General features: G+C 39.6%; 1 protein-coding gene across 7 annotated transcripts in view; it reads right to left on the bottom strand.

Moving 5' to 3' along the window:
• The window catches only part of Pde4d (phosphodiesterase 4D), a 1511604-nt gene that overhangs the window by 1093447 nt on the left and 400560 nt on the right, over positions 1 to 17597 (bottom strand). For 6 of the 7 annotated variants that reach the window (XM_087616181.1, XM_087616183.1, XM_087616180.1 and 3 more), the window contains one exon: positions 8566 to 8700. In XM_087616181.1, the coding sequence (XP_087472307.1) occupies positions 8566 to 8607 (42 nt within the window). In that variant the 5' untranslated portion in view covers positions 8608 to 8700. 7 annotated transcript variants of the gene reach the window in all.

Here is a 17597-nt window from a genome sequence, read left to right as displayed (position 1 = left end):
GTCAATGAGAACGTTAGTCTGCTTTTATCTACAGAAGCACACATTATGCAACATTTGTAAATCTGATGGTGAGAAGTTAAAAATTTTAACAGATTCAAATTTTATATAATTTATAGTATGAAGTGAAAAATAATACAAACACAAAGAACCATGACTTTGGGAAAAATTTTTATTTGAGGTCGTTTCAAAATTCCCCCAAATACTGTTTGAATGCTAGAAAAAATTCTGCCTAGAAATGTTTGTAAAGACTGTGTGTATGTGTGTGTGTGTGTATGTGTGTGTGTGTGTTGTCCCATGAATTGCCATGTAAAATGTCAGAGAAGGCCCCTTGGGAGTCACTTCTCTACTTCTACCATGTGGGACTTGAACTTGGGGCTGAAGGCTTAGCATCAGGTGCATTACCTACTAGGCCATCTTTCTGGTCACCCTGTCAGGAAGTGTTAACCTACATCCAATGTATGTTTCTCTTGCCTATATTGATTTCCATTTTTGCCTGATGTTTTTGATCCATGAATAGTTTTTGGAAGTCAAAACATGAAATGCTTTCACATCAGTACCACCTACCCAGTGACTTGGCATTTTGTGAGTGCCCTATCTATTATTTCATGTGCATTTTGGTGATGAGGTGTGTGTTTTCGTCTCCTACTTGAACACTTGAGAAAACAATTTTTATTATCTTGTTCCTTCTGTGTATACAGAACCCTTCATCTTTTCCTGGAGGTCCTTATCGATCTTTGAATATTTCTTCAGAGACTACTGTTCCTGGACAATGTTTATGTCTCATTCGCTATGATTCATATAGTGTTGAAATGAACCCCTGTTGACAAAGTAGTGCTGTGGAATTGGGATCTTCTAGAGAAAAAACACACAAGTTGGGGCCTTAGTACTATTTTAAAATATATTCAATAAGCAGAGAAAAGGAATTCCAAAGCCTGGCCTTTAGTTTCTGTTTTAAATGGATTTATAGAAAGGATTGCTTTCCTTGGCCCTCAGTATTGCTTGTGGGTAGTTTTATTACATTTAGTTTTTTAATGTTCAGTGAGCCAGATACCCTGTGAAGCCTAAAATCCCAATGCCAAAGTACACTATGGTATCTTGACTCTCTGAGTCCCTCAAGTACCATTTGGAACGCAGTTCTACGAAGTACAACTATTATAGCATAATCAAACAGTCTGTAAGGGCTTAATAAACACTGTTGACTGAATTAAACTATGGATGGTAACAGCTAACACACGATCAGATTTATAACACAGTAGCAAGACTGCCAAAAACAGAACTCCACATTACTGCATTAGGAAGAAGGGGGACAGGGTAATAGCAAAACAAGACAAAACAAACTTTAAGTGTCCATTTTTTAATCTGTGTTCTATAAATGGGGGCATAAGATCAACTCCAGGCATATACTAAGGGATTATCAGTGACAAAAGAAATGGAAGAGCAAGGACACTGCCCTGGCACAGCCCATCCAAGTCACGCTTCTTTGGCTGAACTGCCAGTTAATAACCATCAAACACCACGGGCCTTCATGCCAGCATTTGCCACGAGGCCGAGCTTATGAACACACAAGTCACCTTCTCAGGAATAAAAGAGGTCTACTGCAAAGATCATTAAACACAGAATCCATGCGATGCTGTATCCATCCCGGATTGAAACTAATGGAGAGTAAATAAATAAAAGTAGATTTAAAAATAAAAAGAGGTCAAGGTGATCCATTTGTTGGATGGATCAATTCTGCTGCAAAATCCCTAAGGACTCAGTGTTTGGTTTTAGATGTACACGTATAAAAATTGGACATGCTCTAACTTTTTCGTTGACACTGGTTGGTTTAGCTCGGGGGTTTGTTGCTTTGTTTGTTTCCCTTCCTAATGAGCTTTTGGTATAGTTTGCTCATTTTATCCTTGAAAGCTCACCGTGAATTTTCTGGGGCACTTAATAATAACTCAGATTACTAAATGCTTTCGCTCATGCATTCTTCATCAAGATGCAGAGATTAAAAGACAAGACTGCCATGGAAGACCTCAGGACCAGTCCATGCTGCCCTTGGAAGCACCTAAAAAGCAAACACGCTGATGGCACCATTTGAAGATTTTCGTTTGTTTGTTTGCTTGCTTTTTAACAAAAGAACTCTTGCCCCTTGATAGCTATTTCATAGGTTACAAAGTAACAGACAAATTGTTAGGATCAAAATTTGGCTACAGCTAAAAATATGACTTTTCAAGGGGAAAAAACTCTAAAAGAAAATACTACTAACAGAAATCTCCAGAAAGTTAATATACTTTTCCTAAAAATTTTCCCATTTTTGTTCTGGTGATACTGTCTGTAAGAAAAAATGTTTAATATACAGCATCAATTCAAGAGGACCCCTATACATTTTGATATGCCCTTGGTGTTTACATTGTTAAGAACAATGTATGCAATTATTTCTTGGTCATAATCACTTGAAATTCAACTCCCACTTGGAGTTGCCCTAAAAGGAAACAGCAAACGCATTACCATATCTGAAAATGTGAGTTGTTTCTAAGACAACAATTTAGTGACTGGTTTGGATACTGGGACAGTCATGTGACCTATGATTGATTCAAGGCAAACGGCTGCTGATCACGCCTTATTCTTTCAGATCTTTTTTTTCTTTTCTAAACTCATATTCCTTATACCCTCAGCTATTCTTATACCATTGTTGATTATCTGAGAAAAAATCTTTTCAACTACTCTAAAATAATCTGTGTTTCTGCAACAATGAACATAATTGACAATTAGGACACATTATTCACAGCTAAAATATCTCTTCTAAAGAGGATATGCACAATGTGGAGAAGAGAGAGAATGCAGAGGCTGACGGAAGGCTGAGCCCTTGAGAAGAACTGAAAATCATAGCAAAATAGGCTTGGGTCATCAGGCCTGGGGGCCAGGCTGATGAAGTAATTTCAATAAATCATAAAATTTATAAATGCAGTTGTCATATAGGTTCTATGAAGGCAGGGCCATCAAGAATCCTATTCATACTAGATGTTCAGAGCCTAACATACCCTTAGCTGCTTAATAAATATTTCATTGAATTTTGTAAAACAGAAACATTACCTGGGAGTCAGGAATAATAGTCAAATTAATCAAATCTCTAAAACAATAAGTTCTCACTTCAGTTCATGGCTGGCAAAGCCCAGAAGGAATCTTATTTTTTTTATTTTGCTTTTTTATTTGTGTTTTCCAAAATGTTTTAGTAATGGTATCTCTCCTGACCCCTCTTCTTCCCTAGTGAGTGAACAGGAGTGGAAAAAAAGATAGGGGTTTAACTTTCTTAATTTGTCTGGATGGTATGCTGATACAAGTCTGCAGCAGTATATCTCAGACGGGCAGGGATATAGTAGGGAGATAAGGTTAGTCTGGTGAGGAATCCATTAGTTTTACTTCAGCCATAAAATCTCAAACCAGGCGATCTCTGAGTAACTGGAAGGAATAACACATACAGGTAGTTCTGCAGTGCCAGTGCAAAGTGGGTTGTCCCTTCCATGTTTCCTTTAGGCCTTTCTTCATTAGGTGGGCACCCATACAAAAAGATGTAGATGAAAAGGTGTGAATCACTTCACTCTGGGTCAGCAGGAGAGTCGCTGATTCCACACATATTCAGCAAGTGTAAAGATACAATTGGAAAACTTTTTTGTTTGTTTGTTTGTTTGTTTTTGTTTTTGTTTTTTAAGAATAGGAGATATTTTGCATATGAGCTTTGGACACTATTTTTAAAAATCACGTATGACAAGAAGCAATTTGAGAAAACCCACTGACACATCCCACCAGAGCAGATCCCAGTTCCTGGATTCAGAACCGACAGCCTACATAGGTGGGCTTTTGGTTCAGCATAGAAAGAAAGAAAGAAAGAAAGAAAGAAAGAAAGAAAGAAAGAAAGAAAGAAAGAAAGAAAGAAAGAAAGAAAGAAAGAAAGAAAGAAAGAAAGAAAAGAAGGAAACTAATTCTGGATTTTCAGTGCTCTGAAAATAGCCAGGAATTGCTTCCAGCTTTGAATAAACACTAAACAACAATTCTGCCCAAGAGAACAGGGAACATCAATTAAAGACATCTGGTGAGTGACACATTTGTCCCAATGTAGAACATCCAAAAGAATCCTGAGACAGAGGGCAATTTCATCAAGAAAATAAAGAATCTAATTGAGCAGATGACATCTCAGATTTCTTCCAATGGATTTAGGCTACTCAAATTGGAAGTTTTCAGTAAAAATCATAAAAGATACTTTAGGATTCAGTATATGGGAGAACTGATTAATGAATTATTAAAATTTATCCAGCTCATTTACCATATAAGATCTATTCCAAAAAAATCATGAGCTCAGAGGATAACAGGAGAGCTCTTATAAGGACCCATTCTTTTAAGTAAGAATTTATTTTCACACAACTTTGGAACCAAGTAAAGAGAATCAAATTCCTGTTGGGTTCATGCACCTCTCGTGTATGTTGATATTTTAAATCATACTTTTATTAATTCTTTGAGAACGTCATATAATGCATTGTGACCATTTTCATCCTGCCTCCCCCAACTCCACCCAGTTCTACCCCTCCTCCATTCTCATCCAACATTTTCTCCCTCTCCCTCTCCCTCCCCCTTGCCCCTCCCTCTCCTTCTCCCTCTTTCTTTTCCTCTGCTTACCTCCTTTACCACCACTATTCCCTGCACCTCCATTGAGTCCAGTTTGGTACATCCATTGGCAGAGTAAGGCATTTCAGAAAACAGTGTCCTTGTAACATTAGGAAGATGTTAAGGAAAAGGTACATACAATAAGCAAAAGTAATAATCTCAGAGCAAAACAATGATTCAGAGAAAAATTAAAATGTGCCCCTAGTTCTATGAAGAATTGCTTGGAAACTCAAAACCACCACAAGGAGTTCTCAAATGTAAACCGGAAAAAAAAAAAAAAGGAAATTTTGATCTCTCTAATGTCAAACAGTTGAAATAATATGATTCTTCAGTATTGATCATATTGGGTTTATATATCCCAGTGACACATTGAAATCATTTTGTAAGAATATCAACTGCAATATTGCTGATGCCAAGAAGTGCATGTTGACAGGAGCCTGATAAGGCTGTCTCCTGGAAGGTTCTGCTAGAACATGACAAATACAGAGGCAGATCCTTGCAGCCAATCCTTGAACTGAGAACAGGGTCCCCAATGGAGGAGTTAGAGAAAAGATTGAAGGAGCTAAAGGGGTTTGCAACCCCATAAGAACACCAATACCAACCAACCAGAGCTCCTACGGAACAAACCACCATTCAAAGACAAGCCCATGGCTCCAACTGCATATGTAGCAGAGGATGGCCTTGTTGGGCATTGATGGGAGAAGAAGCCCTTCTTGGTCCTGCCAAGGCTCGATGGCCCAGTGTAGGGAACTGTCAGGGTGGGTAGGTGAGAACACCCTCATAGAAGCAGGGGGAGGGGGGATGGGATAGGGGGGACAGGAAACCGGGAAAGGGGATAATATTTGAAATGTAACTTAAAATTCCAATAAAAAAGAAAAGAATGTCAAACTGACTTGCTCAGGAGGAGAGAAGGGGGAGAGGGGGAAGGGTTGTGGGAAGGGGTGACTGGCAGGAGGACAGTTCATATAAAGTGAGTAAGTAAAAATAATTTACTAATTGTAAAAAGAACATCAAACCGTTAGAAGCTAAATAAATGCTTGTGCCTCTCTCCTAAATTCAGATGTTACATCCTCAGTTCTAAATGCAAAGACTTTCGTCAGAAGTGGGGGTGAGAGGAATTCTAGAAGACAGATCTCATAAGAAGGGACTCCAGGGGGGTTGTTGTTGCTCTGTGAGGTCCAGTGAGGATGCAGCTAATTACAAGACAACAGAAAGCCAGGAGGTGATCCCTCACCATAACTGAATTGGGGGTATCTGACTCTTGGGAGTCTCAGCCTCTAAATTTTTGAAAAAAAAAAAAAACTAATACATTTCTATTTAAGCCACCAATCTGGTATTTTATGATATAAGCCAGCCTGATTAATTTATAAATGAGCATGAGACCTAAACTCAAAAGTTATGTTAAACAGGAATCTGTCTAACTACCCATTTTATGCCTTTTTTCTTTTACACTATCTAGTGATTGCCTAAGTGTTACAAACTACACTGATAACTCTTCTCAGAAAGGAATAAAGTGAATGTCTAAAAATAGTCTTTCCCCATTCTTCTCTTGTATGCCTTATATATGTCTTCATTGTCAACTTAATTAGATTTGACTCATATAGGAGACACATAAGTGTATGTGTTGCTGAACGTGATATCCAGAGAGTTTTACATGAAAAAGGAAAACATTTCCTGATTGTGTATAAATAACATCACTCCAGCATCCGCCCAGGGGCCGGACTGAATGAAAAGAGGAAATGAGGGAGGATCCAGTTCAGTGCCAACAAACAGGTTTCTGCTTCCAGACTATATAGATGCCTTGAGGCCACCACTCCTCCCTTGCCTTATTTGACTAGAACCTCAAACTGTGAGACAACATAGACCCTTTCTTTCATCAGTTGCTTCTTTCTAGTTTGTCCCTGAAGTGAAAAATAAATAATGTGCCGCGATCCACAGTTACAGACACAGGATCGATTCAGTAACATGTGACTGATATGCCTCCATTCATGGTGACGGTTACAGGCTCTCCGCAGTAACATGTGGACAGTCACAGAAACAGTCTTCCCACTTAATGCTTATTCTTTTTAATTTCCAAATGTAATAATGCCAAAAGAAAGAATTGACAGTTCTTAAATTATTTGAACGTTCTTTAACAAAACGGAAGCAGCTACTTCTGAGGGTGCGGTGCAGGATTCTATCCTGACAAAGACTTCATGGGTAGGGATGATATGCCACCCAACCACGTCTAAAATCTAGAAGTGGCAAATTCTTCCTAGTAAATCAGTCAACTCATTTCTCAGATAAGGAGTCATGCCCTGCTCAGAGTCGCTCAGCTGTGTGGATGAAACGCAACAGCTCTCTTTGCGCCAGTGGCTTTTGAGGAAGCCAGGAAGCAGAGGAAATGAGAACCCCGCTGCTCCTGCCACCTGAACGTAGGCAGCTCAAGCTTTCATGGTCTGGGGAGTTTGAGCCTTTCTAGAGAGAAGAAATCGTGTACAAAACAAAGGCACATAGAGAACCTTCTAGAATCATCCAGGACTCCTGCTCCTTTAAAGTCGCACTATAGAGAATTGTTTACCTTTAGAAGAGTTTTCCCTCCAAGAACGGAGAAGAACTAAATGGTATGTATTAATTATCCAAAACACTTTCCCCTTTGTGTGTGTGTGTGCGCGCGCGCGCGTGTGTACACGCACGCACACACACACACATACACACACACATATTTCAAATCACCTGCCACTGACATTCAACAAAAGGAAGCATCATAATAATCATATTAATTAAAATGAAATCATATTTGATTTATAATAAGAGAACTCAGTAACAGACATATTCTTAGTTTGGTAATTTGTATGCAGGTCACCCCTATTAAAATGAGCAACTATGCACACTGATAAAAAGAATTCTAGGCACAACGTTCTGGCCTCTTATGTTATGCAAATTCCATATTACCAAATACCAACTACTAAAACAAATGAACGTGAACACTCCACCAATTTGTTGAATTTATTTAGTTGGCTATTAAACTTGGGATTCAATTGAATGACTGCCATACCTCTCAGTATAGCCTCTTTTCTTTGTAAATGCTGTAAGGCATACTAACTTATCCTTTCCACATACTCATCCCCATTCTGTAGGACAAAGAAAGGTGGCCTCGGGCCGTAGTGGTAGGATCTCAGGATTAAACACAAAGCATTCCCACACTAGCGAAATGTGTTTGCATTTGTGGTTTGCCCGATGCCTTCAAATGAGTGTTCCTACGTCACGAGCACATCTGTTTGGATGCTTCTTCCCCTCGGGTAAATGAACAAAGGGACATATTGTTAGAACTTGCCTGATGAAAATTAAAATCTGCTTCCAGCCCTTGCCTGGTACCGGCAACTGCTTTCCTTCAACTGCTCTCCTTGCTTCCTGTTGTTTATTCCCTCACAAGATAATAGAAGACTCAAATTTGTCATTTACCCAGCACTGTGTAATTGGAACAAATGCTTGACGTTAGAGACCTCTGTCAGAGTGAGGAGCTAATGAAGAGACAGAGCCTCAGAAAATGTTTGGCTGATAAGTACCTTTAGCATGTGTTCAATGTATACCTTTGGATCACTCTAGACAGACTCTAGACAGTCAACGCGCAAATTTCTCCTGGTTTAACTTTAACGATATATTTGTTTCATGTACTCAAATGTCAGGGTGTTCACCATCATGCAATGAAGCTTATGTGAATGAGTGGAACGGCATCTAAATCGCAAAGAAAATCCATCAAATGTCAACTAGGCCACACAGAGTCTTTATTTGTTCACAATCTGCATATGGTTAGAATGCTGAAAGTTAACCAAAGGTTTCTCCCAAACCTAACTGCAACACCACAGCATTAAATCCAAGAAAACTAGAAACGTTGTAAGTACACATTTTACAAAAGAAGTGAAGACACAAGGTACTTACACTTTTGCTCCGAGAAAGTACATCGCAAGTGTTCCTCTCCATGGTGCGGTTTTGAGTAGTTTGGATGCCACACTAGCTGCTTCCAAAGTCAGTGCTCTCACTGAAACTGTAATCCACTCAGAGGCAACTGAAATGCTGGAGAAAAAGGCAAGGAAATGTTTAATCAAGTATATGATTAACATGTGCACTTCGAAATGCTGCCACGGACTGGGACAGTGATTCTTAAATAATTCATCAGAACAGGCAGAGATGCTGATGTGTTTAAAGCAATAAAAGTGGACAGGAAGAACATTTCCAAAACAGCTTTTGTTAAACGCAAGTTACAGATCCCAGCGCCATCTGCTTTCTGTTAAATATCTTAGCTTACTTTTTTCGAAGTTGAAATAAATAGGTGTGGTAGGCACAGTCTAAAGATCCTCATGTGAATGGAGGAGGCGGTTGAACCATCGTACGTGCTAATTCTTGCTGGGAAACTAGGAACTCCCCAGTTTTCCACTAAGGGATCAGCCACATAACCGTTTCCATCAGTGGGAAAACACTAAAGACTACAGGATGGGTGTGAGCATGACGTCACAGCTTCCTCTTGCTGTATTACCAGTAAATCTACACAAAAGCCAATGGCATTATCTCAGTGGCTATGCAGTACTCCATATCTTTGGTTTAAAGAGGTAGAAAAGCATGCCTGAGAGAGGGTGAGGGCCGCTTACCTAGTTAAACAATAACTCTTTTTTTTTTTTTTTGGTTCTTTTTTTTCGGAGCTGGGGACCGAACCCAGGGCCTTGCGCTTCCTAGGCAAGCGCTCTACCACTGAGCTAAATCCCCAGCCCCTTAAACAATAACTCTTATTCCAGAGACTGTTCCAGAGTATCTGTCAGTTTCATAGAGCTAAAGGCCTTGTTTCCTAACCCCACTTTCCTAAACACTGGAAAGGAGACTATCTAGAGGGAAGGACAAACTAGGTAAACGTCTAATATTCATTTACTTCTAGACATGGCTTTACTACTCATAGGATAGGGTTGTATGTGGGATGATATTCTTTTGGGGGGACCTATTCTAGAGGAAAGAGGATGAGGCCAACAAGCGTAGCCAAAACATTGACTAATAGTGTAGGCTGACGTTGTGGGTGTGGAGGGATGGAGGTGACAGTGTGTTTGCTCCATCACTTGGATGTAGTCTAAGTTCTTTAGGGAAAATAAGGCGCCTGTCTGATGTTTAGGAAAAAGAGTAGCAGCAGTAAAGGGCTGAATGAATTAGGTTCACAAAACAATTTTGAACATAGTAGTATAAGCTGTTACAAATTATACATGACAGCACACAGGAAGACCAACAGTGGAACCCTGGAAGCTCCCAGAGGTTAAACCATCAACCAAAAAGCACACATGGGCTGGTGAGAGGTCCCCAGCACATATGTAGCAGAGGGCTGCCATATTTGCACTCAGTGGGAGAGGATGTGCCTAATCCTACAGAGACTTGATACACCAGAGAAGGGGCTGCCCTCTAAGAGATAAAAGGGAGGAGGGATGGGGGAACTTCCTAGAAGAGGGACAAGGTGGCAGCATTTGGGATGGAAATTAATTAATTAATTAAAAAGAAAATTAAGTTATGTAAAACAGTTGCCTGCTTTAAAAACAAACAAAACAACAACCAAACAACAACAACAACAACAAAAACCAAACATGAGTTCAAAGTGTGAGAGACTATAGAGAATGCAACATGGCTGCAGACCGCAACAAAGGGGTAGCCTTGCAGCAGAGGACCCCAGAGCCGAACAATACCATTGGATAGGGACTTTCTGGCAGCCCACAGTGAAATTCTCTCAAGGCTGAAGAACCTGGTTTCAACCACATATGACTCACTCTCTTCAGGGTTTTCAAAATCAAAGTGAGATATTTTTAGGGAGGCCAAAGTCCCCCTGACAGCAAGGTACAAGTAGAGAGAGAAAATGGATACTATTATTGCTAAGAATACCCCTAGATGTGGGGACCCAGCGCTACCAAAGGAAAAAAGGATTTTTTTAGCTTGAAGAAAATGTCTGCCTAAAGGTAAGAGAAAAACACATTATCGGATGTGAGTTTCTAGGGGAAAAAATAATTATTTCTTTTAGGCTTTATGGGTGTTTGTGGTCACTGACTTGAAGAGAGGAGGTTTTGAATAGAGAGACTAATCTACACAGGGAAAATGCTTAGTTCATCAGCCTCCAGGAACTGAGTCCCCTTCATGATTAGATATGATGTTCAGCATCTTATATGTTCTCCAAAAAGTGTGGAAATATATTATTCATTTGAGAAATGGATAGGGATCGTTTTAACTGTCATCTAAATGCCCATGCCTAGAGAGAGAAAAACACCATCTAGATAACTGCTGCGGGAAGCTGAGGCTCTGCCAGGGAGAAACTCATTGAAAATATTTAATTATTCATCTGGTATGTAATGAGTACCCTTAGGGTACCATGAAGAAGTGCTCATAGTGAGCTAGTTAATCAATGATTTCAAACCAACAAATCAGTAAAGTCAGACAAACAATGGATTTGACCTGGAAAGGCTTGCTGAATTAATCAAGAATTTTAAGACATTTGACTTAAAAGCCTCTAATTCCATCATTAAGAGATTCTTCCCCACAGGAATTCAGAACTTAGAGGAATGTGAGTAAATAGATGGACTTAACTGAAAGACCAGATTCTCCAACTACAAAACTAGGGGGCAGCCTGGTCTCCATAAAAAGTATGGATCTGGGAGCCAAATTGGTATATCTCTGTACGTTCTAGGCAGTCTGATATGTCTTAGAGAGACATTAATGAATACCTGGTCTTTGAGTGTCAGTGAAGAGATATGCTTAGAGTAATATCTAGCAAAACACTTGGCCTGTAAGAAGGGGGGCCCTTTTGTTTTCACCATCTGCATCTTTCTCTCAGTACCAAGTGCCAAGTAGTAATGATACAGCCAATTCTTATTTATTGTCTACAGTGCCTAACCCCCCACAAATAAAACAGCCTAGGCAAATTTCAACTAATTATTGGTAAATCATTTATCCAGATCTCAGCAGATTGGTGCATGACTGTCAGGATCATTTTAAGAACGTTTAGTAAAGGAAGATGGGGGTGGGGTAGAGGAACCCACAATGGCACTGCAATCCTTGGAGCAGGCAATGGCAGAATTATCGACAGTAAGCTCAAGCAAGCAGAGATGGATGTCAGCATCTACAAAAAGCAGAACTGGCTTCCTTGACAAGGCAGGTTACTTTTTGGCACAGCCCAGAGGAGAGAGGTGACAAGAAGCACATGACCTCATACCACCCCACTCTGATCACCTGCCAGGATTCCGCACTAGCCAAATGCAACTGAGCGAGAGGGCAAAGGAAGATGCAGATATACTTTTCATCTGTCAGCCTTCAGGGACAGAAAGCTCTGAAAGCTGGACAGAGAAGAGGAAGGAGCTGCAGGCAAAGAAGAAGACACACCACACAACTGTGTTGTGCATTCTAGCAAGAGTATTATATTTTTCTGCTGCCTCATTCACTACAGGAAAAATACCTATCATTTACTTCAGTAATGCAAAAAAGTAGATATTGCTAATGTATTGTACTACTCAAAAATAAGGATATCTGCTCCAGAGAGAACTCATTGCCCAGACCCAAACAATCATAGTTTGTATTTTTTGTTTATATTCCCATACTACTCGGGTGTTGCTGTCATGGACCAATGCCATTTAATTATCAATAGAGTGTAATCAGCACAAACATCAACTTTGTGCCCACACCAAAGAAGGTTTGAGAATGCAAAAACAAACCAAAACCAAAACAAAAACAAAAACCAATTGACTCCCAGGGAGGCAATTATTTGAGTCTCTACCAATTTCTCCCTTAACAAAGATAAGGCAGGACAATGCAATGTGTTTCCCACTCTAGGCAAGATACACAAATGAAAAACAAGAGGGAAAAGTGGCACATAGATGTTGTCATTATGACAAGCTTCCATATAGAAGCCAATGGGGAAGAAGGAAGAGTCCACCTCTGCAGGGAACATACTTGAGAAATACAAGTAAAGAGAAGCAGATTAGAAAAGCTAGGATGGGAGCAGGAGCCTGAACCATCTGGATAAACTGTGAAGTCTCAGAGCAAGGGTCAAGATGAGTCCTTTCTGGGGGATTAAAGGTTTAGGTGTTGAACACTCTAAAGTGCTCATTGGAAAAAAAATAATTATAATGTCTACCATGACATCAACACATGAAGCTGTGAGATATCATGGAAGGTGCCACCTCTTTTACTCTTGACTTGATGTGTGCTTTCCTATAAAGTAGAGAAAATAGTTTCCTCCCAGCACATTGCAAAGGATTGCTGTAGGAATTGATTGGTTAATATCCGAACACTTCTGAAGAGTTTCCTCCAAACATAATTCTGCCCATTTAAACAGAAAAAGTGTTGATGTCTAATGACAGTCAAACCTAAGAGTTAAATAAGGCTCCAGTTGCCCTCAAATATCAGGAAAGCTATTGGGTGTGTGTTAGGCACTTCAAATGAATTTCCATTTCTTCTCCTTTTGTGGAACCAGAATATTTTTCCTTTCCTAGAGTAATAGATGACTGTTGAACCATAAAACTACCCCCAGACATTAAAATAAAACACCACTGAGTTCTGATTTGCCACTCACTGAAATAAACTGTCATATAACACAAACCTTCTACATTTAGGGAAGTGGTTCTGAACTTGCAGTGACAACTCCTTTGAGGGGTTAAAGGACCCTTTCATGGGGTCATCTAAGAGCATTGGAAAGCACAGGCATTTAGATTACAATTCATGACAGTAGCAAAATCATAAAATAACAACAAAATAATTTTATGGTTGGGGTCTCCACAACATGAAAAACTGTATTAAAGGATCACAGCATTGGGAAGGTTTAGAACTACTGTTTTAGGGAAAAAGAAGTGTCCTAACATATTAACTGTGGATAATTAAGAAGTTCTCAATTAGGGGCTGAAGAAATGGCTCAGTGGTTAAGAGCACTGACTGCTCTTCCAGAGGTCCTGAGTCCAATTCCTAGCAACCACATGGTGGCTCACAACCATCTGTAATGGGATCTGATGCCCTCTTCTGGTGTGTCTGAAAACAGCTGCAGTGTACTCACATACATAAAAATAAATACATCTTTAAAAAAAAGTTCTCAATTAGATCTGTCTCTAATTTAGAGTCTTTTTTTCCATTAGATGGTAGATGTTTCTAATGGTACATCAAACTGAAATTAAATGGCTTCCATCTTCCCTAGCATTCTCTTAAAAGGCTGCGAGAATCGAGGATGTGATCAATGCAGGGTGTTACGCACATGCTCAGCAACTACCCAGCTCTAGCCTAGTCCTATTGAGTAGATTCTAATGTAAAGGAAAAATAGTGGATATAGAATACAGTTGTTATAAAAGGCCATACCCTCAAGCAGTTTAAACAGGCTCATTTTATTTAGGCTTAGACAGAAAACTGTTTGAAGATAAAATAGGGAGAGGCAATCAGCCTAAGAACTAAATACTCCAAATGTTAACTACAAGAAAAGAAATATACAGGGGACAAGACAAAAATTTCATGGAGAGTTAAACTGGTGGCCTTAGTGACATAATGTATATTAGCTTTCCCTCTCCATATAGAAGATGGACAGCATTTGTTCATTTGGCCTCTGTTTAGACAAAGGAAGATATTCCCTGGATCTCCTCATATCTTCTAAAATTCCTGTGTTAAGAGAAGGTCCACATGCATTTCAGTCCAGACCCAAAGAGAACAATAGAGGGCTTCTGAATTTTACAGCTTCTCTCATTTGACTAGGTGTCATGGGCTGATGATATCTCTCAGCGGAGCTGTTGCTTGGGCTCTAGAGACAGAATCTAGAGAGCTCAAGGTACACACCAAATCATTCAGGAATCGAGAGCATGAGGAATCAGCCTAGGATCACAGAGATGCCCAAGACAGGACAGGAAGGAGTCTGAAGGTTCCCCCGCACCCCAACATCCCCATAACAGTGTCTTGGAGCCAAATATTCTGCCCTGTTCATTTTTTTTTCCCGAATGCTAGTTACATGGCTCTAAAAGTGTCTCATGGTTTTCCAGAAGAGTTTAGCTACTCAGTTCTAAGGCAAATGGGCAAGCTGACTGGCAACAGAGGATGAACTTGTGACATTGGGTTTCAGTTGTACTTTGTAGGGACTTTACTCTGCAGGTGCATCTCAAAGGCTCTCTCTCCAAGTAGAGAGGTCAGGTGGTCTGTTAAACATTTTTTTTAATCAACATCATTGCTTTGATGTAGCTAGCTTTCTTTAATCTTTCTGTGTTTGTTTCTAACTTGAAGCCTCAAATTCTTGTTTTTAAATTGTTCACCCTTCTGAACATTTTCTTCTTCACAGTCCTGAAAAAGCTCTGCCCTGTCTATCAATTTGCCCACATCTCCAATTGCACAGGTCTCTACTATAGACTGCAGGAAAACCAAGGATGAGTTGTACAGATTTCCACTTTGTTCCCTAAGGTTTCTAAATTTAATCATTGTTTCTTCAGTTCAGAACTGAATAATGTGCTCTATTCCCACCACACATTGCATGACTAACAATCTGAGTTCATTAAGACTGAGATCATTCACCATCACTGTTGTACCTTCTCCATAGTGGTGACATAGTGTTGATTACCTAAAAACAACATAAAGAAACAAAGAGGGGGAATAATGCTATACACCAGTGGTTTTCAACTTGTGAGTCAAGAACCCTTAGGGGGTTGAAAGACTTTCGTATGAGTCACCAAAGACTATCAGAAAACAGACATTTACAGTACAATTCATAAAGCACGAAATTTTCAGTTAGGAAGTAGCAATGAAAATAAATTTATTGCTGGGGGCCGCCACAACATGAGGAGCTGAATCAAAAGGTCACATCATTAGGAGGGTTGAAAACCAGTGCTATGAACCCATTTTAAAAATGAGCATTTCGGGGCTGGGGATTTAGCTCAGTGGTAGAGCGCTTACCTAGGAAGCGCAAGGCCCTGGGTTCGGTCCCCAGCTCCGGAAAAAAAAATGAGCATTTCAACCACTAAGTATGTATTTTGCAAAATTAGAAATAAAGAAATTATAGAAACTGCTTTATATCATTATCTATGAAATTAAAATCTCTAATTTATATTTGCTCTTTCCATAAGTTAGCAAAGATATTTTTAACAAAGTCATGGATTGGTATATATGTTATTAAAAGGTATATATGTGATTAAATATGTTTCACATCTTGCTGATATGATTTCCAAATGAAATAAAAGCCTTTGGAAGGAATTTTCTAATAAAATCCCAAAGCATTAATGTGGTGACATACATTTATACGATAATTCTGGGAGTAAATTTAATTGTGAGAAGAGATCTGTATGCAGAAGCAATCTTGGAAGTTCTAATAGTAATAATGAAAATGTGGAAATAATTTAGATATCCAATTATAGAAGACTGTATAACTCAAATATGCAACCTCTCCTAATGCATAAAATAGATGTACATTAATTTAATTACCTGAGAAACTGTGTGTGGTGTGTGTTGCAAAGCTAACTAAAAGTAATTGAGAGAGGTTGTGGCTGTAGGTACAGCTCAGCGATAGCCTGTGCAAGGTACTAGGATTCATTTCCTAAACACACGCACACATAACAAACACACACACACACAGAGAGAGAGAGAGAGAGAGAGAGAGAGAGAGAGAGGAGAGAGAGAGAAACAGACACAGAGACCCAGAGACAGAGAGATAGACACAGATATAGACACTGACACAGAAGGGAGAGAGTAACGGAGAGAACAAGGAAATGGACAAGAAGAAAATTCAATATTAAAGTTGCTTGTATAATACTATCCTGAACCTATACACAGAAGAAGAGTTGGAATAAGAAACAGCAAAAATCAGTACATTTGTATAGGTATTATATGATGGTCCATTCCATTCCAGCTTCTAAACTTCTTCGCTTTCTCAAATTATCAACACTTGGGAAAAGGTACTTAAAAGTTAGGTAGCTGGGAAATGTTTGTTTGAGGATAAGAGCCACTAGCCACCCCTTCTCCCTTTAGTGGTCCTTCTGCTTCTGCCTGGTTATGCCAGGCAGTTCTTACGTGGCTCTTTGCAGCACTGGAGCAAGTATAAAAACAAGTCACTAACTACTTCAGCTACCTCAGAATATAATGACAAGTGCTGACGTTTGCTTCTGTGATGATTCTGGGGGAGGCTGTTAGGCTGTTTGTCTCTTCGTTTGCTCTAAAATTCCCAGGTTTGCTGTTTCCCACAGACTGCCAGAATTCATCTTTTCCACGGAGTGCTAGAATTCATCTTCTAGGGCTGAGAATGGCTTAGTTCAAAAGAGATAGTCAAAATTAAGTCTCCCTTCACAGATGCTGTTATCTCTGTCCTCTACTGAGTATCAACCAGAAGATGATTTCCTCTTCTTTTAGATCTTGTGATATTGCCATTTACCAAAAGAATTCCTTCACCATGTCTCTTAGAAACCCAGTTATAGCAGCTCCTCTGAGCTAGTTTCTGAGTTTGCCCAATATATTGCCCCTTGAAGACAGAAGCAAATGCAACAGAACACTATGCTAGCAATCAGATGGATTAGGTTTTATGGGACCCATAGGAGTTCTACTTACAAATTATTTTCCTATTACTGTACATTGGAAGAAAAATGTACCATGAGATTCAAAGTTAGAAATGTTCAGAAATCTGCCTAGCCCTATCTTTACTGATCTACCTGATGTAACTGTGCAGAATTTTTATACCCTGGTTCTAAGCAGTCTCTCCACTCATTCCATGAACCTCACCCTTTTACCTTATGCTCCCTCTCCCCCAGTCACCACCCTATCTTTCTCTTCACAATTAAGTGCTTTGGAAGGATTGGGCCTTTCCATTCCCCTTTTCCATCCCAGTCTCTTCCCCTTAACCTAATTCATACTATTTCCCCTCCCTCTGTACTTTCTCTGAAGACCCTAGAATTCCCAGAACCATCAGACATTCTGAATAGACACTGCAGCAAGGTTGTCTCTCTAAAAATGTTCTC

The sequence above is a fragment of the Rattus norvegicus genome, chromosome 2 (assembly GCF_021556685.1).
Source record: "Rattus norvegicus strain SHRSP/BbbUtx chromosome 2, alternate assembly SHRSP_T2T, whole genome shotgun sequence".
Taxonomy (NCBI): domain Eukaryota; kingdom Metazoa; phylum Chordata; class Mammalia; order Rodentia; family Muridae; genus Rattus; species Rattus norvegicus.
The sequence above is the reverse complement of the archived record's forward strand: the minus strand, read 5'-3'. Positions and strand labels throughout refer to the sequence as shown.